The 28,000-nt window shown below is 40.1% G+C and overlaps 1 protein-coding gene across 1 annotated transcript; it reads right to left on the reverse strand.

Annotated features, from left to right (window-relative positions):
• Positions 1 to 624: 624 nt before the first annotated feature.
• On the reverse strand, positions 625 to 28,000 carry EHD4 (EH domain containing 4). Its single transcript, XM_061462356.1, has 6 exons — positions 27,704 to 28,000; positions 19,907 to 20,083; positions 15,335 to 15,432; positions 6,913 to 7,325; positions 4,127 to 4,291; positions 625 to 1,690 (listed from the first exon to the last, which is right to left on the reverse strand). The coding sequence occupies exons 1-6, from the start codon at positions 27,934 to 27,936 to the stop codon at positions 1,154 to 1,156; spliced, it is 1,623 nt and encodes a 540-aa protein (XP_061318340.1). The 5' UTR covers positions 27,937 to 28,000; the 3' UTR covers positions 625 to 1,153.

Consider the following 28,000-nt stretch of genomic DNA (forward strand, 5'->3'; position numbering starts at 1 on the left):
ACTAATTAATTTACTAAGCATCCATTCCTTTCACAGATTGTTTTTGATAAAGGAGTAACATCGGGAGGGACCAGTCTATCATTTATTACAGTCAATGTAAGGATTCCTGTTAGCTTCCCTGTCTCACATCTGCCACCATAGGAATCAACTCTCCTTTCTCTGGTTGCCAGCTACATGTTAGCAAAAGAAAAAGTTAAAAACTTTTCTTAAAAATATAATATATTAAAAAATATAGAGATAACTGTAAAATTACATGTAAATAGAAATTAAATACCAGTGAAAATTTCCCAAGACAATGTGATGTGTTTTGATGAGGCTGACTTTGAGCAATGCACCTTCTGTTGTCACTTTGAACAATTCAGGAATTTATTGTCTGCAGAGCAGCTAAACTGAAACTTCAACAGAAACTCCAAGCCCAAGGAACAAAGGCTTTTCAGTTCTTCTAATCGTAATACTGCGCGTATAGTGCTCTTTAAAATCGAAGCAGAAGTTCTTCAGATAACAAGACACAATGATGACAGCTTGAAAGAATAATTTTAACATTTTACAGTTCCAGCTATAATCAATAAAGTTTAGAACATTTGCTTTTATTTTGACCACTTAAAAGACTCTTCTCTTTTTCTAACCCCTTATTAAATAAGAAAAAGAACAAAAATAACATTTCCTTTTATATCAGCCTTTTCTTAAACTATAGAGATGCTGACATTCACTCCATGCCTGAAGTCTCTTTTAGCACAGAAAATGTTCCTTGCATAGGCAGGTGAATTTAATATTTAGAGCTTCCTTGCACTATTAAAAATTATTTGGAGAAACTTGTGGTTGGTAAGTATTTAGATTGGGTGACGATCAGTGATTTTTATACATGGTCTTTTCTGCTTTATGTTTCTAGAGCCAGCAAGACATGGAAGCAGGACTACAGAAAACATTTTCACCTTAGGACAGATCTATACAAGGCACTTGTGATAAGCATGTCTGAGTGAAGGTCAGCAGGAACAGCTACATGAATGTTTTTCCTGCTACTGCGCTTCTAATTTCAGTAACTTGTGTGAAATGTGCTGTGAGGTTTAATGATCTAAGTCTAATTTCAAATTTTGGTGGTTTCAACATATTTGTTGAACGATTTCCAAACCCCTCATTCTTCTCCCTTTATTTGTCACTCTGCTGTCTGGAAAGGTTTCCTGTGAGATGGTGGCACCAAGTGGGAAGGTAGTGTGCCAGGCAGTTCATATCCATCCAGTTTAATCTTGATGAGATGTTTTGCTAATGCAAACTCTTCATCATCCAACATGCCATCACCATCACAGTCTGCAAGTTTCCAGATCTTCCCCAAGACACTGTTGGGCAGTTTTGAAGTCACCATCTCCTTCTTTGCACTAATCCCTGATATTTTGCCATTGATAGGTGACAGAGTGTAGAAAATCTCATCATAAGCAGGTTTATCTTTGGCAACAACCCATTCCTCTTCATCAGCTCCTTCCTTAGCACCTTCTCCATATCCATGGCCAAAAGGTCCTGCCATGGTGCCATCAAATGCTCCACCATGTACAATCTCTGTGGGCATATTGCTCTCTTCTTGTCTGATCAGGTTCATCAGGGAGGCAATTTTGTTGGCTAGCATGTTATCCACAGCTTCAATTAGCTTTGGTTTCAAAGAATGAAATTTAGTGAAGTCATAATTCTCCAGCAACTCCTGTAAATGACAAAGGTTTCAGTGACACTAGTTAGAAACATTTCCAATACATTGAAAACGCTAAAGAATGGGCTTCAGATTAAAATAATCTGTTATCTTCTGAAGCAGCTTCCATAACTGAAACTGCTCTTGAAGTTCTCAAAGCAAGGCTGACACATATGTACCATACACACCATATATTCAAACACATTAAGACAATTTTGCAACAGTGTATGAGCTTGTCTATTAAACAACATTTACAAAACAATTTTCAAAGTGGTAACGCATAAAATCATGGCAGTTGATGAATGTTATTGAACAACTTTCCATTTGGTGATTTTCTTCCAAATATCAAAGGAAACATGCAAAGAGGTCCTCAGTCCTGCTAGCACTTACGCAATGTTTGAAGTTCAAAATAAATGCAAGAGTTTAGAGGCCTGATCTGATTTTATAGATTAATCTTCTTGCTTGTGGTTAGGCCATGAAGAAGTGTCCTTTACCAATAAAGAAAAACTGAGTTGGGATAACAGCAGCAGTGTTTTCGTAGAAGTGTTGCCAGAACTCATTGAAGTCCTATGGTCCCTGCCAAGTTTTCACCTTGTACGTAACTCTAGTAACCTCAGTGAGATGTTTAACCAGGTGATATGTGCTATGCCAACACGAGCCCAAGCATGTTTTACACCAGAGCACTGGAAAATTAAAAATGCTTTAGGCAATTATTATATGATTTCTATGTGCAAAATGCTAATCAGGAAGAGACAGTTACAGTGGAAACAAAAACCCCAAATACGCACACCTACCCAAACCCCTCTCAAAATGGTGTTAACCTGCTTTAACGGATCCCATCTATTACCTCAAGGAGCTGCTCCCATACATATCAGAACTGTAATGGTACGAACCGAAGAAACCTGAAGCACAGGCAAGTGGCTTTGCTCACGCACACAGAACTTCTATCAACAACCATCACTCTGTTCAGGTGACATTTATACAAAATCATGTGATTTATGGCAACTGATCAGTACAAAATTACGATATGCAATACATCTTAGAAAGCAAAGGTCAAACCTGCTATCTGTCTTGGCACAATTTTGTTTTTGGTAATTCTGCTCTTCATTACAGAAGTGACTGATCTCTCGTGTATATATTTGCTGCCATCTGCTGCTGAGACTTAGTGACATGCACTATCAGTTTGATCAAGTTCCATTCAAATTTTGTTTCAGTATTGAAACTGACAAGTGACCCCCTCTCATTTTCTCATTTTGCATCACCAACAAAAGGGGTAAGGGAAGAAAGAGTCAACTTTTTTCATAGAACCCCCTTTAAAAGCTGAACTCATTAAACCCTTGAACATTCATGCCTGTGAAAACACAGATGAAATAGATATTGTGTTTCACCCATAATTTACTGTCTCATGTTAATACCCAATTCACAAATTACTTTAGTTCCTAAAAAACCCCACTCATGCATCACTATAGATTGGGTTATCAGCCAGTCATCACTCTCTGTGATTAGCAGTGTAAGCGTATCATGTAAGTTGTCAGAATGATATGCAAGTGTCAATCTGGAAAACATCCTCCATCACAGTCATTCAGCTTCCAAGCTGAATTATGTTCTAATTCAAAGGACATTTAAGAAGTTTATGATCTGCTATCCAAAAGTTGCAAACTGAGGTTTGTGAAATAAATTGAAAACCATTGCTAACACAACATTAGCTGTACTTCCCTAGAGTGCTCTCTATAAACAACTCGCCTCAAATCAGAGGACAGAAATAAAAAGGTGAGAAAGTGACAGGAAGTTGGTAGTAAGATTGCATACAGTTCAAAAGAGAAACAAGAGGCAAAAGTGACAGTATAAATTGAGAATATTCCTCCCACTTCACAGAATACAAGCTCAAAAGGACAGGATAAAACTGAAAGGCACCATTTTCAGAAGAGATAGGTTGCAAGTTGTAATTTTCGAGTAACGCATTGCCTTTGTTACTAGCAATTAGCATCAGTATGAACAAGAACAGAGTAGGGTAAAAATGAGTAATATGTGACTAAGGATATTCTCACCTACACAAGTACATGATAGCATTACAGAAGCAATGAAAGAAAAAAAAGAACCAGCTTAACACATAACTGTCCACTGCCATTGCATTTGCACAAAACCTTTAGTACTACTTGCCATGAGAGATCAAGTATTTACTAAGAGGACAGAGGACTTTACTCTTATGGCAATTGCTAAAGTCCTGTATCAGTGAATGCACACTACGCAAGTGACCAGGTTTTTCTGTTTGTATACTGCTTTCAAGTCATGCTAACCCCATAACAGACACATGATCGATTGTCACTTCAGCTGCTCTGTTGTGAAGATCCTAAACTATAATGCTGAGATACCCTGTCCTACCTTTTCTAATTTGGCAGTCCTGGCAGAAATTTAGTACTGTTTCAGTGAAACTGTAATCTATAATCTTACCTGCATTTTCTTGACTTCAGGGAAGTCTCCTGCTGAGATATGGTATTCCCTTTGCAGCTGGATGTAGATCTCTGGTAATCTGCTGATCAGTTCCTTCTTCTTGTTCTCTTTTCCAAATACAGAAGGCATTTCTTTTTTCAGATAGCTGATGATATAAGCATGAACCTAAGAAGAAGCAAAACTGAAATCAAGACTGCTGTTCATCTACACTTAATGTTCTTCACCCTGGTTATAAAAAGAAAGTTTCCATAAGCCAGCTCAAGGATAAGATAATATTAACGACTGTGTCTGGAACTTCACATTTACATGAACAGTTACCAACTGGCTTTTGCTGCTTTCAGAGTTCCTTTGAGGGCAGAGAGAAAGCAAACATATTTGAAAGAAATAAATGCACACTTACAGTGTAAGGAGAAGCAAGGTACAGCATTCCACCAGTACCAAGTGTGAAAGAAATAACAAAGCCCCAAAACCACATTCTTATGTGACATGTGTAGATCATACAGAACACTAGCCATACTGGTCCATCTGTCTCAGTGCTGATGACTTGTAACTCCATCTGCCTCACCAGTTATTGTGGGAAGAAATGGAATAATGCTTCAAGTAATCCAAGCATGCTAAGTGAAGGGCTATCTAACTGAAGTGACACTGCATTCCTATCTATTTATTTCAGAGAAGTACCTATAGTCTATATATATGCATCCACCAGAGGATGATAAAGCAGTCAGTATACTATAAGAACAGCATGCCATGGCTGCCTTGTGAAGCATTAGTGAGAAAAGCAGAGCCTTTCCAGCATAGAAAGACACTAATTTAAGATGACAAGCTCTAAAACACATTGACACTTGCAGAGCTCTTAAGAGTTTCCTATCTGCTGTGATCAAGTTAATCCAGCACTGCTATCAAAACATCCATCCTGCCCTTGCACACTTTTTCTACCCTTGCCCTAAACCATTCATCTCTCCCCCTTTACCGCCCTCCCACTACCTTTCACCACCAAAAAGATCTGCTTGGCCACACAGCAAGTGATCTGGTCCAATACAGACAGAGTGGTTGCACTTCTTAACCGAGGTGAGTTCATTTATTCAGTTTGTTGTATAGACACTGATATTCTATGCATGAAAGGGAAGTGCCAGGGCAGCCTGCTTTTACCAGCAATGCACAACTATCACGACTTAATGTCATCGAACTGCTTTCCTAAGCTCTGACCTGGACAGGACCACTGAAGTGAAATGATCTTCACAACAGGACAAATCTTTACAAAACTTGGGTCCTTCTTCATTAAAAAAAGGATGCAGCTGTTTCCAAAACAGAAGTTACTTGAATTTTCACACAGAAAAAATTAGAAAATTAGAAAACAAGTCTGTTGAACTGCTAAACAGTAAAAAGGCTGAAATTTTGAAGCCCAGGGGAAGACAGACTACCACAGAAAAAGAGCTGAAGGGATTACGTAGATGTGGTGGAAGTGTAATACTTAATCCCTATGAAAATAAGGCAGAAGGTGCCTTAAAATATTCTGCACAAATTTTACACAATCTGTACAGAGGTAATGCTCTCCCATTCCTTTCCTTACTTATTTAGGAGACTTACTTGAAAATGGAGGCAAAAAAGAAATCTCTGTTTTTAAAGAAAAATGATGTAACCAGTTTTTATTCACACAACTTTAACACAACATCACTTCCCTGTATCTAAAAAGAGTGTATGCATTTTAATCACACATACATTTATATTTCTACAGAGGAGAAAAAATAAACAGCATGAAGAAGCAAGGTTTCTGCATAAACCCATGAAATTTTCTGATAGGGTAGATATGAATATTCATTCAGAAAGAACTGATTCAGCAAATATCTGTCTAAGAGAGTTTATAAATAACTAAGTAATTTTATGGATCTTATGTTTAAAAAATACTTCTAGAAAAAACAGTAAAGTATATATACGTATATAGTTCACAAGAACCAAGAGCTTCTCATGTGTATGCTAAGTGGTCTAATGTCTGCCAGAAGGCACATGTGTTTCTTGTAGATAAGAACAGTTCCCCTCTTCAAAGTGGGATAGTGAGTCACAGGACTTAAAAAAAAATGCCCGAATTTGACAGCAAGTTAAGAGTTTGCTTTTGGTTTTCTGGTTACTGAATATGTTTTAGAAGAGATTAAGAACAGAGTGGCACAGAAATAGGTGAAAAAAAAAACCTGATACAATGCTGCAAGAAATGATTTTTGAGTGCCTGTATTTCAAGTTCAGCTGGAAGACAGAAAGACAACACCAGGAAGACTTCATTGCTGCTTTCCTGCAGATAAACAGTGTATTCCCCTTCCATAGCTGTCTAATTAGTGCGTCCTATGAACAGTGTATTTTGTATTCACCTTTATCCATTTTTATTTTACATTACAAAGAAACACCTAAAGAGGATCCATCTGACACTTTTCCACTTCAAAAATGACTGTAAAAATTGAAGGCAAAAAGCTGCCAACCGCATCCACAAAACTGACTGAGATCATAGCAACGTGTAACAAAATATCATCAGGAACACAATTTAAATGGAATTTTCAAAGAAGCAACTGCCTTTAGGAGTGTGCGCTAAAGCTCAGGCCACAAAAAAAAAACCCAAACCCAAAGCAAAACAACCTTTAATATCATGACATTCAGAGAGTTAATTAAGCCAACATAAGAGGTGGTATACTCCCTCAGATGACTATTCTTACATCAATGTAAATGCAAATCCTCTCCATTTTTGCTCAGAAGTCCACACTGCTCATTCAATTAATTTAGGGCTTATTATCTTTTCTTACCTTTGCGAGTCTTGCCCTCTTAATGAGATCATTGAGTTTGCGCACAGCAGCCTTCTGCGGGAGCCCCTGGATATCCTTGAAAAGATCCTGTGCCTCGGCTTCAAAGAGTCTTCGATTCTCTGTGTTTCGGAGAGGATTAGACCAGAAGGAGCCAATGTAGACTCGCAGCACCTCTGGAGTGTTGATCACCTTTCCCAGGGACCACATGAGTGCACCGTAGACCCTCATCAGCTGCTGCGTGTCCACTTGGTCAGCCTTATTAAGCACCACTCGAATCTTGTCATCCTGGCCCCGGAATGACTTAATAGCCTCCGAAAACTCATCGGATATATCCAGCTTATGGGCATCAAAAAGGAGAATGATGCGATCAACCCTCTCGGCAAACCACTGGAGGACTTGGCAGAAGTCATAGCCTGAAGGAAGAATATACTATTACAGTCCTGACACTCAGAAAAGGAGGTCTCGGAGAATGTAGGGCTGGGGATAGAGAGCAAGGGACTCACAGCATCACAGAGGGGGGGGGGAAAGGAGATGGTCCACCTGGAGGAGAGCATCTGTGGACAATGAGGTCAGGCCAGTTGTATGCTACATTTCCTTAGACCAGTCTCACTGCTACAGCCTTTTATTTTTATCATTGCCATTCCCTCAACATTGCCAGCCATCTCTTATGTCACTATCTTCTGTGCTGCTGTGAGTTACCATCTCATACCCATGTTTGCTTCTTCCCGGGAGTTCTGGCTCCAGCACAGCACACAAGCCATGCAGGTCTGTGGGGCTCTTATCAGAAGCTCTCTTTGTCAATGTTAATACTGACCACTTTGGTAGTATATGCCTAATACTGACACTTTGGTAGTATATGCCTATCATACTGACAAGGGAAACAGTGCAGGTGCAGCACTACAGAGTAAGTCAGCAACTGAAAATACTTGGATTTTCAAACCATTTCCAAACTCACCTCATTTTGCATTGCAACACTCGCTGTTATTTCTGCCACAGCAGACTCAGAGATAAAATTTACAAGTAATGTGCCTGTGCTGCTGATGGCTCTGGGGACGTGACAGATTACAGAGCCTGAGCAATGACCATTCTGATCACCCGAAACTTTTTGATGTTCTGAAGGAAAGCCTATTCTTAGCACCTGTCTGAATGCTTTTATAAGTGCAGCTGGTGCCTAATCCACACCACACACAGTATTCAGGAGCTGCTTATTCAGAAGTGACACATCTAATCTGCAGAGAGTCACCACTAGTGACATGGCATGGGGCTTGGCGTGGATGTGACTCAGCTTGTTTGAGTAAGGAACAGCACAGTATGAATTGGGAGCCAACATCCCACCCCTCCTCCTCCTCTTAGAAACAAACCAGAGCTAAAAGAGGGAGTAGTCAAAATGCAAGGACTGGTGTAAAGTAACCCAAACAGAATAAATGGTTTTGCTCCCGGCAGAATATGTTCAAATGCTAAGAGTAAAGGAAGCTCAGTTATCACCAGTGAGCCCTCCAGGGTGTCTTGGGTCATTTCCCAGCTGTGCAAGATAAGCTTTTAAACCTCCAATCCCCCAGCCAAGAAAACCCTCTTAGACTACTCATACATGAGCCAATTATTCAACACATATACACCTGGCCCAGATACAGAAGACTTCCTCACTCCTCATTCTCCCTAGCATCTTTTAAACAGTATATGTAAAGTATACATCCAGGCACACTGTAAAGTTGCTTAACTTTTCTTAAACAATTCAGTCATTATACCTTCAAGCTGTTAGCCTTTAACAGGGAACCCAGAAGCATCTCAGCACTTCTTTTGCTTTCCAGTAGAACCTGGCTAGGGCCAACAGCAAGAAAAGCAGACATACAGGAAAGCAGTAGGAAAACATGGTGAACTCCAGCTTTGTCATGGAGCATACTTGTATATGTTTAGCAACACAGGAAAGAACTCAGACTTAAATCTTATGTTTAAAAAACAGAAATAGAATATGAAATGAAACCCAAACATTTTGGTTAAAAGAAAATGTCCCCAGTTACCTGTCTTCCCTGACTCTCCTCCCCCCCCCCCCCCAAAAAAAAAAAGAAAAAAAGATAGCATAAAGCCTCACTAAAAATCCAGAACAAATATGTCAAACCAAAAGGAGAAGGCTATGTTAAAAAGGTATTATTATGATCCAAAAGGATGCAGGTCAGACTCATTAACTGTCTATACAAAAAAGAAAAGCCAACATCATCTTTTCCATTAAAAGGATTACTTTGTAAGGAATGCAAAACGTGGCCCCTTTCCAGATAATGCAGCTCTGATGCTTTGGTATGTTCTTTCCTGTGACCAGTTCCTGAAGGGGTGAAGGCAAGATGAAAGGTAGGGGCATGGAGGAAAGCTGCACAAAACGCAGCTGGAAGAGAACTCACTTAACAATAACAATCTAATCAAAACCAGCGTGAATAATTTACCTTCATGAAAATTCAGCGGGAAATGGAGAAGTGACACATCTTGTATGTCACTTGCATGTCACAGTATATTTGCAGCAGTGCATAAATCTGAGCTGTGCAATAACCTGTTCTGATTTCACTCACATAGAAGAAAATATGCTTGAAATAAAATACATAAAGTTGCAAAATGAAGTAAGTTTAATCCTGTGAAGTCTTCCACAAATTGATAGGTGAGAACGTGATTTATAAGGCTGGTTAAATAAATATTAATTCCCACCACACGTTTGATGGATTTTGAACTGTAAAAAAATAATTTTACAGTCAACAAGTGCATGTTAACTAGCAATAAATTTATTTTAAATATGAATTAAATATTAATGAAGCATTTGTTTTGAGAAAGAAAAGTTCACTTGTTGACAATGGATAAGAAACAGAGCTCATTAAACACAAAAAACCCTGAAAAAAATCTATTCATTTTAATGAAAATGTCATTAGAAGTGAACCTGGTTTATATACAAATTCAGTGGTTACACATTAAAGTATACCTGAACTACAGAGAAGTGATATATCATAGAATCACAGAATAGTTAGGGTTGGAAAGGACCTTAAGATCATCTAGTTCCAACCACCCTGCCATGGGCAGGGAAACCCCACACTAAACCATTCTACCCAAGGCTTCATCCAACCTGGCCTTGAACACTGCCAGGGATATCATTAAATATTTCAGCACTGAGACACAATGCATTTAGGATCCTGTCACATACAGTACCAGTGTGTGGATTAGGGCTTTCAAAGTTGAGCAGTACTAGGTCAACACTGATCAGTTTGGAAAACTTGACCAAAATAAACTGATGTTGATGTTTTTCAGCCTCTTGATGTTCTAACACGGCTGTTTCTTCAAAGGTTTGCTCCCAGTGACTGATGTCACAGCAATTATATCCAGCCTGAGGATCTGCGTCTCACCAGGTACAATATTAACTGGCAAAAGCACATTAGAAAGTCACAAGTCACCGTTGTACCCAGCTAAGGGACAGAGGAAAGCAGTGATCCACCAGCAGCACTGCAGAGCTATTGAGCTCGTCCCAGGCTGCACAGGGGGAGTTGAGCTGGTGCCTCTGACAGAGGCATAACTGTTGGGCATCAGTAACAGGCTGAGCAGAAACCAGAGAAGAATAAAATGAAACAATGCAGAAGAGATGACAAAGTTTGAGAGAAACTGCACATGGTTACCAGCCCTGGAAACACGGATAACAGGAATGATCATGAGCTCTCACGGGTCACCAGCACAGGGCAAAGTACCAGCCCCATGCATGACAGCCTTACTCAGAGACAAGAGCTGTACAACCACACAGGATGAGTGTGGGTCAATTTTCTGTGCCAGTTAGCAATAAAGATTTAAACAAACGGTAGGCTTCCCTTGGGGGCCCAAGGTAAACGATTCCTGCCTTGCCCTAATACCATCTCCCAAAGCTGTTGCAATGCAGTAAGCAATTAGGGAAGCTTGATGGGCTCCACCCATCCTGTCTGAGCACAGACAGTCTGAGCAGTGTCCAGTTCTTCCACCCCTGGGGCCAGCAGTACTGGCACAGCAGAAGAGAGGCGGCTCTCAGATGAACGCAGCCATGAGGAGCCTCCAACTTCAGAACAGTTACCAGATGAACCACGGGTGGGCAGAGCGATGGAGTGATCCCATCTGCCACTTCTGCCTAAATATCACACAACCAAGATTACAATTTAGATGTGGACAAATGCAGTCTTTCCCCCATGCCCAATTTGCTGTTCTTCTAAAGCTTTACCACAGGTGAGCACCTAAATTTCCCAGTCTTTCAAATAAGCTCAGTCCTACATAGGAAGATGCACTTTTTGCTGTCCAGGGTGGAAAATTCCAGATATGTTAATGAAAGCCTGTCTCAATCCAGTGCTCTTGGGTAACACTGTTAACTGCACTCCTGTTGGTGGACTAATCCTAAGGAGAATGCACAGTGCAAGAGAAGTCTCTCACTGCAAGGGAAAGCCTGACACAGTGCTGCAAATATACCCATCACCTTCATCCATGACTACATTTCCACAAGCCAGCTTGAACTGAGAAGATTACTTGTGTTTAAGTAATTCCAGTTCTAAAAATGTGAGCTAACCGAATTCTTTCATGTTCCTCTGAGCTCTTTCCCCATCCTTCTTGAACACCTTGTCTTCGTGCCACTCAATCATGAACCAAACCCCACCTCCCTTTCTAAAATCAGGTCCTCCCCACACCCTGCTAGACATTAATTCTCCTTCCTCCTCTCTTTACACTCATTGTTCCTTCCAAATCTTGCAGATAATATGAACATTTCTGCCTGACATGGCTTTGTGAACGTCACCCATGATGCTTCTGTAGCATCAGGGGTGACGTTCACTGGGATAAGCTTTGCCTGACTTCGGACAATGCTGGCACAGGTCTGCACATTCTCCTCCAGCCACTTACGCAGCCCCTGAACTGACAGGCAGGAAGCTTCTGGCACATCCTCCTGCCAACAACAGAAGCTGGAAAGGTGTGCCAAGAGACACAGTGTTGAATGTTGCACCCTGTGTATATTTTTGACCCTTCAGAAAGTGATCGGTTCCTTTATCCATGGCCTGGATGCTTTCCAGAGTTATAAATAAAACATGCTGGGAAACCGTGCCTATCCTGCATTTTTACATCATCCCTTTGCTGTTTTCCTGCTTTTTAAAATGGAAAGTTAACATTTGATTCCTTTCTTGGTTTCAGGAGACTTCACATTACTCCTAGTGATACCTGACAAATTCTATGATTATGCAAATGTTACATCCATTCATATGTAATTAGCTAAGCAATTACAAGATGATGAAAAAGACACCAACAGCAAAGAGTGAAGGTCTTACACTGAGGTTCTGTGATGTTATTCCATATTAAAACATCACCAGTAAGAAAAGTTGCTGTTCAGTAATGTTAGAAATAAACTAAACTTCTAGAAAGGTAATTAAAAAACTCAGATACGAACAGACACCAGTAACATGCAGAATAGAAACACTTACTCTAGGGTGTTATTAAATGCCATATTCCATGACTGAATTACAAAAAAAAAAAAAATCTCATTTTGTATTCCTGTATATATTATTTGGAAAACAGCAGAAAGATTAATAAGGAAAAAAAACAAAAACAAACAAAAAACCCAAAATCAGCCAAAACCCAAACAAAACCACAAGAGAGAAATAGAAATTAAAAGGTTAAAAAATTGAACTCTAAGATTCTGAAGCATAAAACTGTGAAACTGTTACAATTCTGAAAAATATTCTGAAGAATCTCTCTTCCAACTTAGAGCTTTCTTGGTGAGCACAGAAAAGCATCCTTATGTGTAAGTCTGTAATCACCTTCACAGTGAAAGGAAATGGCAGCTCCCATAATGAAGCAGCTCAGCTGCAGCCTTTTCCAGTGAGCAGCAGCCAGAGAATTTAAGGGGCAAGAACACACATTCTGTACCATGTGTGTAGGAAAAAAGCTTTGCTGGCCCTAAGGTGTACAAACAGAACCTTCTCTGACAGAGACACATTTAGGGGCAGCAGAAAACATCTTGTAGAATCCTGCTGACATTTGAACACAGTGATTTAAAGAGTAATCTAAGCAACTCAAACTTCAAAACATGCTAAATTAGACTTGTACCATAAATACATTGAAGTCAGCCTGACTCCTTCAGGAAGCAGGTCAAACAGGCCTTGCTACATGCAGCATCACAGAACGAGTTGAGTTTGTACTCCACAAAACCAACTGTGTGGAAACTGCGTAAGTAACCCAAAAGTCATGTACAGGAAATGCACCTGACTATGCAGTAGTTCAAACATGGGTGAGCACAGTATTGCCTAATCATAAAAGCATGCAATATGTGCATGCAATAGGTCCACACAGAAACTTGTAGGTACTCTAGGTATGCTGATGTCTAAGTATATGATGCTTTAAACCTTGCTAGCAGTTGCCCTGCAAAAGTGGGGCACAGAGAACCGTGCTCTAAAGCTAACCCGCCAAAACCTTATGTATGGTACAACCACACTGGTTAAAGCTAAACCACATTTGTAATAAAAGAACTGTGCCAAGTTACATATTTAAGACAACCCTTAGCATACTTAAATAATCGTGAAATCTAGTCAAGTTAATGCCTGTGAAACAGGTAAGAGTTTGAGGTTATTGCTGATGACTGTCAACTTAGGTGAAAGTCTAACATAACCAAAGGGCAGGCCAGCTAGGCCACAGAAACAATTGATAAGGCACACACAATCAAGAAACAGAGTTTCTGAACAATAAAGGAACAACAGTCATATGTTTTGTAACGCTTAAAAAGCAATTCTAGATGGCAGTGAAGAGCCACGGTCCTTTAAGCAATTACCAGTGAAACAATCCGGAGTGAAACACAACTCTGTTCCACACATGCAGTCTGGGACTTCCAAAGCAATCCCTAATAGTGTTCAATTTTGTCACACAACTGGTCACTTTTTCAGTGGCATATTAATATGATGCTCTAGTTTTCTGCTTATTTCTTGTCCACTTCCATGCTGCTATGAAAGTGGCAACAGATACCTGAATGCTGCCAAGCATCATTTTCCCTTGATTTAACAGAGAGGGAGAAAGATGTGCCTAATTTTTCTTGTTGGAGGAAAAAAGGGAGCTAGAATCCACAACAGACAAGCTCAAGTAGGAAACTTGAAACCATCTTTGATTCTACCAGACTTTCTGTGTAAACAGAGACTTGGACATTTTGTGGACATCTCATGAGAAGATTTTTCAGGATCATTAGTTATACACTTTGGTTATTTCCACCTAGAAATAAAAGTGACAGCATGCAGTATTTGTTTTATTTATCTGATTTCATTGTATTTAAGCCTTTGCTTGCTCAGATGTAGGCCACTCATTGCTGTTCGTTTTTGCTAATTTACTGATATATCACATAGGAAAACAGCTCTCTCCCCAAGATGAATGCTTTATGAATGATAAAAAGGACAAACCTCTTACATTCTATCACTGAACAAAGAATCCAGAAACATCTAGTAGACCAATTTACTAAGCAAGCATAGTTTAGATTGCAGTCCTAAGAATTTAGTCTCTTATTCTCTGAGTGCAATAGAAAGACAAGACTATGGTTGCATAGTTGAGATATATTGTACTTATTCCAGGATTTCCTAAAAAAAAAAATCCCAGGTGTGATATGTCAAAGAACTGATTATTTTCCCTTCTCACAGACATCAAACACACAAGTTTCCATTTCTTAAGCCAAGGTCTGAAAACAGAGGGCAGCATAAGCCACACACTGGATCACTGCCATTTACGACTCCACAGAAATCTGACATGCACTTAAATGCAGCTGAGGGAAACAAGGAAGAAAGTTATTTACATTATGCCTTTTTGTTTTAGTAGTTTCTCAGAAGAGGCTGATAGTTCACACAGCATGTTAAAAATGGGGTTCAGTTCTTTGCAGAATTCTTATTAAAAACATACTCATTCCCTCTTCTTGCTGCTACCTTAACACTTTCAAATGAAAATTTTATTACAGTATGACTGAGCAACCTTAAGAAGCAAGCTAGCAACTGTGCCTGCAATAAAAGCACCTTATTTATAGCCCAACCCCCCAGTTATTAAACATAACCAGCTTGAAGAGCTATAGGTATTATGAAACTTTCATAATTCATGAATTCTACATTCATGAACTTCAGTAGTACAGGAGTCTATTACTACTTTATGGAAAGCAATTTAAATGATGGAAATAAGGCTTTTTCTCAGAGTTTCAAAGCATTAATCAGTCAACAGAACATGCGGACATAGCCATTTGCAGCCACAGAAGCAGGATGACAGAAATCCCAACCCCTTCCGTTTTAAAGAGAAAAAAATCCAAATCCTACATCCAGCCTTAAATTTGGTTTAATAGGCTTTGTATAAGAAAGTCTGGGGCACAGCACACCTCAATACCACTAAAACAGGTCCTCGGCAGATGAGGATGTTATTTCCAGTCCCTGCAACTCACCTCTGCTGATGCGCTGCTTCTCTCCAGAGAGAATACCAGGGCTGTCAATGATACTGATGCTCTTCAGTACCTGGTTGGGTAACTGAGAACACATGAACCTGCAGGAAATGAGGAGGGAAAAAGAAAAATATATTAAGAACAGTTGGAGCCCATGTATAGATTGTCCCTTGAGAGCTCCCCTTTATGAAACTGCTTTTAGAAAGACTCAAGTGACATTAAAAAAAAGAAATCATTTCTGAAGTCCCAATGAACTCCTATGTTTGGCAACCGTGCATGTGTAAGAAAAAATGTAAATAGAGAGCTTTTCATAAGAGGAAACACAGGAAAACCTTGCAAAAACTATGGCTGCTGCTGACAGAATTCCAAATTTTGCAAGAGCTGATAACATTGGCCATATATGCAACATTAAAAGAAGACTCCACAAAACAAACATGACCAAAATGTTTGTATGACCAAAATTACTACTGGCAAAAAAGAATTCTTCATGTACTCCAACTTCTGCCCAAATTCAAAGAGATTCCAAAGAAAAAGGAAGGAGGCAGAAAGTCATACTAACAATATGGGCAGGGGGATTGAAACCAGATGATCTTTAAGGTCCTTTCCAACCCAAACCATTCTGTGATTCTACAAATATATTTATATTTCAGTCACTGGCAAGTCACCCTGTCACCTCCTCTGGCAGTATTTGAATGGTCCATCTTCCATCACCCTTCCTAAGGTGGAACTTGTGGAGGACTGAAAACAACACAGTTTCTCCCACTAACCTAGCCAAAGCTTTCACACTGCCAGAACCAAGAGTTCAGATTACATACAGCATGCTCTAAACAATAACCTCCTGCCTCTGTGGAGACAAATTCAATGGTGCTATTATGAAAAATAAATAATTCATGAGGCCTCCAAGAGTCAGGCAGAACACCGTGTGCATTAAATACAAGCTACTCTGATGCTTCTGGGGCGGTTGATTGAAGGACTTCACCTCCCTTCATCATAAACTGCCTTTAAGAGATTTGCATAAGAGTTTAATCTTCTTACCGGGCAGCAGCTGGAGACTGTACTAACAAGCACACAACGCAACCCACCCGCCTCCTGTGGAGCTGCCCATAGGCAGCCCAGCACAGGATCAAGTTGCAGGTGCAGGCTGTAAGAAGCCCTGGTTAACCCGTCGCTTTAGAAAGCACACTGCCTCAAGGGTTATCACAGACAGCAAACCTTAACTGTGCCAAAGTCAAGCGAGAACTTTAAGACCAAAGATAACCTGAGTTAGGCAGAATTCAGGCAAATATGAGGTACAAAATGTAAGAGACATCAGTTTGGAAGCTATTGTTGGACAGGTCACAATCCAGATGATTCAAAGGAAATCAGGAAGAAAAAAAATCCTTACACCTCGCTTCACCTTCTTTTTTGGGTGACCTTGTAGTCATGAGTCTGTAACAAAAGCACACAGCATCCCTCCTTGGGTACAACAGAAACAGCAGCATCAGCTACACCTCTCCCTGAAATTCAAGAGGGAATAAAGAAACAGCCATCTTGGCCTGAGAAAACCTTAGCGTGTGTAAACAGCACTAGCCTTTATGGTTTTTATTTCTCTTTTGGGTTTGGTTTGTTTATTTTTTTTAGTGAACAAAATTAAAAAGTAATTTTTAGGTTTTTATTTTGTTTAATTTTAGTGAACCACCAGGTATAGAAAGTACTATATATCTTAAGCAAACTCTTCCATTAAGGCTAATTTTCTACAAGCTTAAGGGATGCTTTTGAAAGAGCAGTGAGGTATTATTGAATAAAAGAACTTCCTTTTTAACTTTCCTAAACCTAAAGGAGACACTATGTTAAAGCAAACACATTTTATGGAGCCACAAAGAAAATACATTTGACTGTGTCAACCATTACAGAAAAATACATCACTACTATGTACAACATGAAGTAGCTTTCATAAATTTGGAAGTGTCAAGACTGAATTTTCATATATAAATATACATATATTTAATCACTTAATTTTACCCTAGAAGCCCAGCACTTGATTAGTATCACAGAGATGTTTCTAGACCTATCTTACAGGAAGATGGGCACCATTATTTCAGGTGAACAATACAGTAGTATTTTGATTTAGGCATTACCCAGAATGGAGCAGCTGGAAAAGGCTGCGCAACAAAACAGGGGACAACAGGCCTCAGAAATGTAAGGACACTGCAGACTTTGCAGCAGTCATTAGTGGCAAAGGGAGAAATAAAGTATATAGGAAAAGGTTATGAAATAGAAAGATAAACTCTGAATTAATTTTTAGAACATAACCATAATCCAAAGAAAATAGATGGGTTAAAAATCTTACATCAAATTATTTTAATTAATAATTATTAATATTCCAGACAAAATTGTGATGCTAGCTGCATTTGAATATGTCTTTTCAACATCAAGACTTGGCTCTGAACCATTACTTCATACATGACCTGTATGGTAAGTGCTGCATCATAAAAAGCAAACTGAATACTCTCTACCTAATGAAAAGAGATATTAATAAAAAAAAGCATTACAAATATAGTTGTGTGAATGAGATGACTGCAACTGCTTATGACACATCAGATCTTTGACACTGTCGTATCATAAAACTATTGCTAAAGAAAACCAGCATTATTAGATTATCCTTGCCAAAATGAGTTACATTGTTTGCAAAAATGAAATTAACAGGTTTGTAATCACCTGATGATTTTTTATTTTTTGGGTCCTTTGCATTAACTTTGGATGCCTTGAAGAATCCAGTAAGAACTTATACTCCTTTTTGCGTCCATTCAGGTATCTGTTAGAATAGCAGAGGACCACACATTTCTTCTCAGCAGCGTCAGTTTACTTCCTGATCATCTGGTATGCTGCAGTATTCTTTCCTCCCTTACTTTAACCTGCATGTAAGGGCACACTATGTCCTGTCTCCATCCCCTTCCCCCACAGCTTTACTTAAAAGCACACAGGAGAAATAAAGAGACAAATTTCTCCATTCAGGAGCCTTACAGTCTATCACAAGCAGTGAGACACAGGGGGAAGTAAGAAGGGGTCATGGAAAAAAGAGGTAACATAAATGAATTAACGCAGCTCATTAGTAAGTACCAGCTTTGATTGTGCTACTGTGTTCCTGTTTGGTTTTAGTTTCTCCATTACCTCAGCCGCTGTTTCCTTTCATGTTACATTTAGATAAGAAGGGCATTTAACTTCACAGCCTAAGTGTCCATATCCTTAAGGTCTTCCAGAAGGCAAAACACTAGGATTGGGAAATAGTTTTAAAAACAAAAGTAGGGGTAAAGGGGGTGGAGGGGGTGGGGGATGGTGTGTGTGTGTGTGTAGAGAAAAATCTACTAAAGACTGTAGTGAAAAATGTTAATATTGAGTATAAATGATTGTCAGCGTGGCAAGCGAGAGAAGGAAAAGTAAAATTATGATTGCAGGTAAGAACAGGGAGATGTTATTCAAAGATACTGAACTGAAGCATAAGACATTTTCACGTAGGTGAAGAAGGAAAGAGAAAAGAGTTGACAAGTCTTGAAAAATCAGCAATATGATCAGAGTGGCATACTGAGGGTGATACTAAAGGCACATAAGCACATAGATCTCCACTGCAAAGCTAAGGAACAAGTAGGACTATTGGAGAAGATAATGGTTGCCCACAGCACTGTGGTATAACAGTATCACGGTCACCAGAAGAACTGGAACAATTTAGTCAGTTACTTTGAATGTACATCTTTTTAGCGAACAAATAGATAATCTATGTTGCACAAGAGTCAGAACCTGACACAACGAGCTGGATAGATGATTTAGCCAAAAAAATTACGTGTCTACCATTCATCCAAACAAACACATAGCGTTATCAGATGTTCTGTGCAAATATTTGACTATTGTGCAAAATACTATGTACAGTATAATTATATTAATTTTTCATATAGAGCATAATGGTGGGGAAAGGAAGAAACAGAACAGTGATCTGGAGGACAGGACTTAGCTGATAATCTTACAGAAGGGGGCCTTGGACCACAAAGATATTATTTAAAATGGGAGTTGGCTGTAGCTTCCCACAGCACATATTCTTATCACTCTTCAAAGTGATAGCCAAGCCAACTATAAGCAGCTATGAACTTTCTTTTGTGAGTAAGCACAGCAAGAGATAAGGCCGTACATGACAAACTTTTAACATGTATGCCAGCATTTATCAGCCAAACAGGAAAGTTTATTGTTAAAAGAGAACCAATTTAGATTAGTTGGCTTAAAAAGCCAGGCCTCCATGTCAAATTACCATCAAATACAGGAAGAAAACAAGGTGATTGCTCACACAATACGAGCAAAGTTATTAATAACTTTAAACTGGAAATGTTTAGTCTGCCTCTTAAGTTACCTATGGCAATATCCACAGCCCCTAAACAACTCTTCCCTGTTTTGCAAATACACAGTAGCCACCCAGATACTAATGCTATCATGCTGGTCTATGGGACTGCTTGAAGACCAGCTAGTCAAAATTAAACATTTGAGAGCCTGAATATGTACTTATCCAGAAGACATGTACAAATTAGAAGACGGCAAGCAAACAGATCTCACCTGTTCAGGAAAGCATTTCCAAAGCGGCTGAGTTTACGGAATGGCTTCTTAGGATCAACAACCAGGGCATTTCCAGGAACATTTCCTTCTGCATCTCCATACATCACAGCAATAAAAGAATCTGTGGTAGGCTCTGGACCAATCCGCATGCCTGGAAAGTCTTGTTCGAGCAGGTATCTAGAGATGGAGAACACATGAAATAACAGAACGAATGACTGGAAACTATGGCAAAAGCAAGTATCTATAATTCACTTGAAAATTCCCAATCATATACAATATAATAATAATACAAATACATTTTTTCCTGCATTACATTATTCCTACTAACTAGGGAGAGAGAAAAAACAAAACAAAGGAAAACCAAAACAAAAAAAACCAACTGAGTTCCAGGTTTTCCACAATTACTAGGTAAAATGATAAAGTAAATCCCTTTACAAAAAAAAGGGTGAAAAGTATTCCCTCAACTGCAGCACCTGAACTATTCACGTGGATGATTCTACCAATAATCCCAGTGCTGTACATTACACTACAAGACATTGCTGCTTTTGTGTGTGCTTTCAAGCCTACACAAGTGCTGCTGGTACTAAAAGGGAGTAGTTTGAAACAACACATAAGCAGCATTAGCGTATTGACAGGTCTAACCCTTCTTAACAACTTTAACTCACCTAATCACCAGCAGCAGTATCACAGTTATGAGGCAATAGTAAAATATGTTTGGGAGTCAGGAAAGGATTTTTTTCCTTTTGACTCGCATATCGAAAAGGAATTGTTAACTAAGTCAGACTTGTAGAACTTGAGGCATAACTGTAACATACTGAGAGGCACCAGGCAGCGCTGTACCAACAGAAAACATCTTGCATCTCAGTTTGAATAGTCCTCTCAGCGATGTAGACAACACGCACTCAAAGGACCAAGTCTGATACACCAAGTCTGGACTTCCTGGGCAACAAGGTCTCAAACAAGGCATGTGCATGTTTAAATGCTAAAACTTAATGGAACTGGAGCATGTATTCACAGAAAGACACATGCTAAAACCAAAGTGTTTTCAAGAGTGCTGTAACGTGACATTACAGGAACATTAGAATTCTCCAATCAAGTCATCTTGTACTTATTAATTCCATGGGTTCCAAGTTACCCTGGAGCTCTTAAAATAAACCCACAGTTCTAACCAACAACAATTTAACTTTACATAATCAAAGCTGCATTTAAAGCAGAATTTTTCTATAGGCACAGGTGATGGTCCTACCTCCACCGACAGCACTCGTTAGGTTTGAGCACACCTATATTAACAACAGTCTTTGAATAACAGGTTTGTTCTGACTCTTAATCCAACAGCCCTATGCCTGTTCTGCTATCATTTCAGAATTCAATATTGATTTGAGAGGACTTGCAGGCTGCTTTTGCTGAGAAAACAAAACCAAACCAAAACACTTTACAAGGTGTCTGTACTTGCTGAACAATCTGTTTGTCTTTAAATTCAATACCAAACATTCACAGACTTTACAGATGAGTGCACAGAAGCTGAATTTAAGGAACTAAATGTACACTACACATTTCAAAGATCGTTTTCCACCACCCTTACCAAACTGGCTCAAATCAGCTCAGTCTATGATATGGGAGGCTCAAAGCACAGACGAGTTATTTACATGGTATTCCCAGCAGCTTTTTGCTTCCAAACAAACCAAGAAAAAATAATAAATAAATGCCAATGCTAAAATCTGTGGGAAAGAAGGAACAGAAGAACACTCCTGCCAGAACATGCCAAAGTCAATTTGGTTTACTCCTAGAATAAGCTATACCTAACGCACATGAACAGGAAAATAAAACTAGCCTCTCTCCAAAAGCAAAAACACTCCAATACAACACTCAAACCTCTCTGCACAGGAGGAGTGTACAATGCAGCAGATCCCTCATCTTATGAAGTTGATCATGTAACAAAATGAAGATAAAACTCCTCTGGTAGCATTTGAGCCCTTCACACATGGAAACCCCAGACTTTCAAGTGTCACAGAGAACAGCTGAACATCTGAAACACAAAAGCATGTTCCTGCCTCCTCACAGAAGACCACTGCAGACTAGAGCCCTCTAGAACAGGATGCAAAGGCTAACACACAAGAGCCACTACAATTTTCCAGACTGGACTTATCCACAGAATTGATTTTGAAAGATCAATTGCATTTTTCTCTTCTAAAGCAAGTTTTTTAATGTGCCGTAATAAAAGGTTCTACCTCAAAGTCTCTCAAATATGTTTTTCCTCATTGCCCCTCTTTTAAAAGAGAAAGGATCTCTATGTGACTCATAATTAAGTTCTTCTCTTGATACAGTTGTCATTCCCAGACTTCTGCTGACAGAGGCAGCAATCTGTAGAGTGGCAACGCATATGGCAAGAAGCTCCCAGAGCAGCAGTAAAGACCATCGTACTCCACCAAATGCACATGGCCAAAGTGCCATATCCCAGGTCAGAGAAAACTACATGATGGGATCTGAATACACGATAAGACACCTCCAGGGTAATAGGATAACTGCTATCCATTGTAAGTTCATGAACCTGGCAGGTACGGTTACGGACATTCAGTGGTGGTGGTCTTTTAGATAGCTAAGAAAATAATCTCATGGCCTCCTCATGAAGTTGCTGCACATGCAACACTTGCAGAATTTACAAGGAGTTGGAACTATGGAGCATCTCTCATGATTTGCAACATCTGTATTTTCAGCTTGGAACTCAGTAATGAAAATTCAGATTAACTCCTTATTGAAATGACTAAAGAAGAATAAGGTGCTACTGAACTGCAGTGATACTTGCGAGTTAATGTCAAAGCCAGCTGTAAAAAATCAGGCTTTTGTAGTGATAATGATCCAGGAAGGCAAGATCTCCTTCCAAATACCAAGTCCCACCCAACCATGTCACAGTGCTGAGCCTGGTACAGCCATTCAACAGACATAGGAAACACTTTGCAAGGCAGGTATTTTCCATCAAGACTGATTCATAGTTGCACACCAAGAATCATACTAAAATAAACTAGTACTTGAGCACTGGCTGTACGAGTGTGCTAGTTTTGGCTGGGATAGAATTAATTTTCATCACATTAGTTAGTATGCGGCTATGTTTTGGATTTGTGCTGGAAACAGTGTTGATAATAGAGATGTTTTTGTTATTGCTAAGCATCACCAACACAGAGTGAAGGCCTTTTCTGCTTCATCTCACCCCACCAGTGAGTAGGCCAGGGGTGCACAGAAAGCTGAGACACAGGGGGGGCAGCTGACTACAAGGGATTTTCCATACCATATGGTGTCATGCTCAGCAGATAAAGCTAGGGGAAGAAGGAAAGGGAGGTATGTTTAGAGTGATGGCGTTTGCCTTCCCAAGTAACCAGTATGTGTGATGGAACCTTGCTTTTCTGGAAGTAGCTGAACCAATGGGAAATGGTGAATTCCTTGTTTTGCTTTGCTTGTGCATGCAGCTTCTGCTTTACTTATTAAACTGCCTTTATCCCAACTCATAAGTTTCCCCTCTTTTACTTTTCCAATTCTCTCCCCATCCCACCCAGGCAGGGGAAGCAAGCAACCAGCTGTGCAGTACTTAGTTGCTGGCTGGGGTTAAGCCACAACGCTATCTCACATACAACTAAACAAAATCTAACCTTTTCTCTTGGTCACTTACATGAAAATTAAGCCATGACAACAAGCTATATCATACTTCCTCTCTGCATGAAAATATCTGTTTCACTTAGCTACACAAAAGGGATAAGCAGCCTTCTGTAAACTGAAAAGCTGCAAATATTGTTGTACAGTATGCTACATTAACACAGGAAAATACCTGGATTTTTAGCATCCGCAACTGCATGCCCTTCTCAGGAATTTACAGCAGAGAGGGAGTTCAAAAAGGTTCACAGGAAGAATGCTTAAAAATAGCAAACTCCCAAAGACAGTCTAGATCAAACAACAGACATCCTGTTGACTCTTCTCCCTTTGTTTTTACCTGGGCTATAACCTTTCTGCTTTGCCAATAAACATTCATCTATGTTCCTTTGCAAGACGTATAGCCAGGCTACGGGAAAATGGTTTACAAAGTTCCAGAGACAGCAAAGATTATTCACAATTGTGGATACTGATAATCATCTGAACCATAAATGCCTTGACATGAACAGAGATGAACTGGACAGAGCAGCATTGAGCATGGATACCCTGTGATGCACTGGGATACAAACTCAAGTCTCCTTTCATAAGGCTGCTCACCTCCACACTACATCCTGCACCAAGTCTTCCATACTTTCAAACAAAACCACAACAAAACCAGCAGATGACTGCTTTAGTTAAGAGCTCTGCTCCAAATACTTCAACTAAAACTTTCATGTAGAGCTAGTGCCAGGTTTCACCAGAAAAAAATTAAGATAGACCTTCTCCCCCGTGAAGAAATAGATGCTGCCCATTCCTGCAATTCAAGTGATTGCATGCTACTTGCAGACTCCAGATATTATGCATGCAAAAGGGTGCTTTCACAAAACCCAGCTCTGCTGAGTTAAATAGAAGGAAGTTTACCATTTTAGCCTCTGAGTAATACCTGCGAGCAAAGTAAAAGCATGGCCTGGCAAGGGAAGGAATTTACTTCTGGTTTCCCTCATCTTGACAAGTTCTTTTAAAAAAAAAGTCAGTCTCTTACACTTCTAAATCAGAAAACTTATAAACAAGATAAACATGATTAGACTACAAGAAAAAGGTCAACAACTGTAAACTTGCAGCTCCTATCTTTTTTTCATATACTACAACTCTCCTGTCCCTCCTTTCCCTGCTTCTTTTTCTAAAGCAGAAAGGAGAAATTGAGAGAATTACAGAAGCTGCAAGGACAAGAAGCTCATGTAAGATAGGCATTTGGCTCTCACCCGTTAAAAACTTTTGTATTAACATTTGGGCCTGGATATATTTATTTGAATTGTCAGCTTTGTCAGACACTTGACTAAAGCAGTATCACCATGTTACACCTTTGACAGTGAAACTGGCCTGTTTCACTGCATTGTTCCAAGCGCAAAGATATAAACAGCATCAAGTGAAAAACCGTAAGAGCTGTTGGAAACCTGGAAGTGTTTGTTTGCATCTCTTAATCCCCAAGGACATTCAGTCCTTGCTAGATTAGTGTTTTCCATGAAGACTTAATGGAAGGAACTGGGTGGATATGGATGTGTCAGAGGTATGAAAAGGTTGAGTTCTCATAATAAGGTCTAAATCAAAGTAAACCCCAAATGAATATATGTCCATTAAACAGAACTGTTATTTTCACACTTAGAAAACAGTAAACACTCAAACAGATCTAGCATGTCCTGCTGACTATGAAAAGGAGAAATGTAGAACAAAAATCAGTTTTAATTAAGATCTAACATAATGCTTGCTTGCTAAAATGCTAGTGGGTGAAAAACACTATAGCTGAACTTCATTCTAAGAAAAACTATCTATAATAAGCCTGGAATTATAACCATCTTGAGCGTATATGACATTTTCCCATGGGAAATTCAGCCTATCAGAGGGGATATTTATTTGTGACTGACCTGGACACTAATATTTTCCCATGTAGTTCTCTAAGCCTTGCCTTTAGCATACAAGCACTTCTCTTTTTTGTTTTTCTTTTTCTCCTCTGAAATGGATTTTGAGTAACAGCCACTGTGACACTATTGTCTAAGCTGCTGCCCATCTTGAATGGAGCATTTTCTCATGCTTATTCAGACAATTATTATCTATTCTATAGCAAACACTGATGTAATGCATGTTCATCATGGTGAGGTCAGACTGTGGTCCTTTAGAAGCAGTAACAGCTGCTGTTACTGGCTGGGGCTGTACAGACAATGCCTGTCTTCTCCAATACCTAGTAAAGGGTTAAAACATTCTGCAATCTACCTAAAAAGGGGACAGGAGAAAGGGGCAAGTGGGTGAAGAGAAGGGCATATCACAGTAAACTCATCTCCACCATTGAGTGAGATATTTTAATAAAATGTGTAAGAAAACATCTTTGAAACTTTGTCAAATTTGTCTGGGCATCTTCATCCAGCAGTGACCAATACTAAAAAGAGCTGAAAATAGCTATAATAAACGACACTTCATTCAGACTGTATGTTTGTATCAGCCAGCCCTATTGCTCAGTATTTTACGGTTGCAGTGATAACAAGTTACTCACAAAGCAGAAGTACCAAAACTACATCTAAGGCAATGTAAGGAGTATTAGCGTTTCTAAGTGCCATATTGGCTTGCACTCTAGTAAAATACGGACAGCTATAAAGGACAGAAAAGTTGACCATACATAAGTCAACAAAGTGTGCTCTCATCCAAGGCAAACTCTTGGGGGAAAGGAGGGGGCAAAAGTTTCCTCTTAATTGTAAATGACACAGCAACTCAGCTGACAGGCAGAACAGGTTCTGGTACATACGCATTTGGGACCATTCTGTCTCTGTATTAGCCACGCTCTCACCACCCCCTGTCCATGAGCCTGGTAACAATGTGTATCTGGAAAGATATACAGACTGAAAGGGCAACTGTCATTTCAAAGAAAATCAATCTGCATGAATAGAGAAATGCTGGTAAGCCCCAAATCACCTCCCTGCAAACACACACCTTCTTGTGACTACCTTCTGCCTTTTGGGATCCTGAAACTAAGTTTATCTTCTTTTTATTACAGCCCTATTTCTAATTTTACAATACTTCTCTGAACAAAACCACTTGCAGCGTTTGCAGGAACTTAGTACTAATCGCTAAAGAACCATGTTCAACTTTATGCTTCCAATTAGCTCGTTTTATAACAAGAAAAGAAACATGATTAGCTCTGCAAACGTCTGAAAAGCTCTCAGGTGAGTAAAAGCAAGCATAGCTCTTCAGTGGAGAAGGGAGGTAGATCCGCACTGTGATAACAGTGTTAAGCAAGGCTGGCTGTAACCTTTGGAACCAAAAGAGAAACATCTGTAAAATGTACAGAAGGGCTATAATGAACTTTGGATGTAAGTATGTCAAAATTTGATCCAAGTGACCGAGCAGCATCTTTTGCAGTTCTGTATAACCTCAGACTGATTTGTAAGAGGTATAAGAAAAGCACACTCAAATTATGCAAAATATTCACACGCAATGCCTTCAGCCTCCTAACACCAGTCACCAACAAACTTAGCGTTAACGGAGACAGGAAAGACAACAAATACTAAAACAGCAGCAATATAGTTAAGCTGCCTTATTAGTAATAGTGCTTGTTCAATGCGACTGATCAAAAGCTGGGGGGGGGGGGTTATCCAGATATCATGCGGGTTTTGCCCAGAACTGTCGTTTTGTTTCTCTGTTATCTTCACATCCAATCTATGCATTAAACTACTTTTGGGAACGGAGGGGGAGGAAGGAGATACGGTTAAATGGTCTGCAATAGCCGGTGTAATCACGCCGTTTTAACGCGAAGTGCCTATGCTTCCTTCAAAATAATTTAGAGATTAAGAACTGAAGCTATGAGGAAGTAGACAACGAGGTTACACTTCTCAGCAGAGGACGAAATCGAGACCCTATTCTTAAGCAGGAAGCTGACATGTAACAGAGCGGAGAGCAGCACGCATCTTCTACACGGCACGGGGGACTCTCGGACCGGCCATCAGCCCCAGTGCTGTGCTCCGTTCCCCGGGACGGCTCGCTGCTGGCACGCAGGAGGCATTTATCGCGCAGCAGGAACGCCCTGGGCAGGAGCGGAGCGAGCACTGCGGCGGGGCGAGGCTGACAGGGCACGGGCAGGCACCCCCGAGCGGGGCCTCGGGGAAGGAACCGCGCACCGGGGGAGTCGCCTACCGTATGAAGGTGGTCTTGCCGGTGCTGTACTGCCCCACCAGCAGCACCATGGGCTTGTTCTCGAAGTCGGCCTCCTCCAGGGCGGGCGAGTGGAAGTCATGGAAGCGGTAGTGCTCCTCCAGCGGCAGCAGCTTACGGAGGTAGAGGTCCCGCAGCCCACCAGTCACCGTCTGCACCACGTCGGTGCCGCCGCGCTCCCGCCCGCCGCCCTGCTTCCCCAGCCAGCTGAACATCCCGACAGCGTCCCGCCGCTCGGCCGACAACCAGCGCTCCGCTCCGCACCGCGCCGCACACAAC

This window comes from Pezoporus flaviventris, unplaced genomic scaffold (assembly GCF_033815535.1).
Source record: "Pezoporus flaviventris isolate CSIRO_AGI_PZ_B2104156 unplaced genomic scaffold, CSIRO_AGI_Pfla_v1 ptg000035l, whole genome shotgun sequence".
NCBI classification, from domain to species: domain Eukaryota; kingdom Metazoa; phylum Chordata; class Aves; order Psittaciformes; family Psittacidae; genus Pezoporus; species Pezoporus flaviventris.

What these genes read in the sequence shown, in the direction of transcription:
- EHD4 (XM_061462356.1), bottom strand. Translation starts at nt 27,936, where the DNA reads ATGTTCAGCTGGCTGGGGAAGCAGGGCGGCGGGCGGGAGCGCGGCGGC. An exon ending in GGCAAGACCACCTTCATACG is followed by an intron (nt 20,084 to 27,703) that starts GTAGGCGACTCC and finishes CTCCATCTCTAG; the next exon opens with ATACCTGCTCGAACAAGACT. An exon ending in GAAGCAGCGCATCAGCAGAG is followed by an intron (nt 7,326 to 15,334) that starts GTGAGTTGCAGG and finishes TTCTTCCTTCAG; the next exon opens with GCTATGACTTCTGCCAAGTC.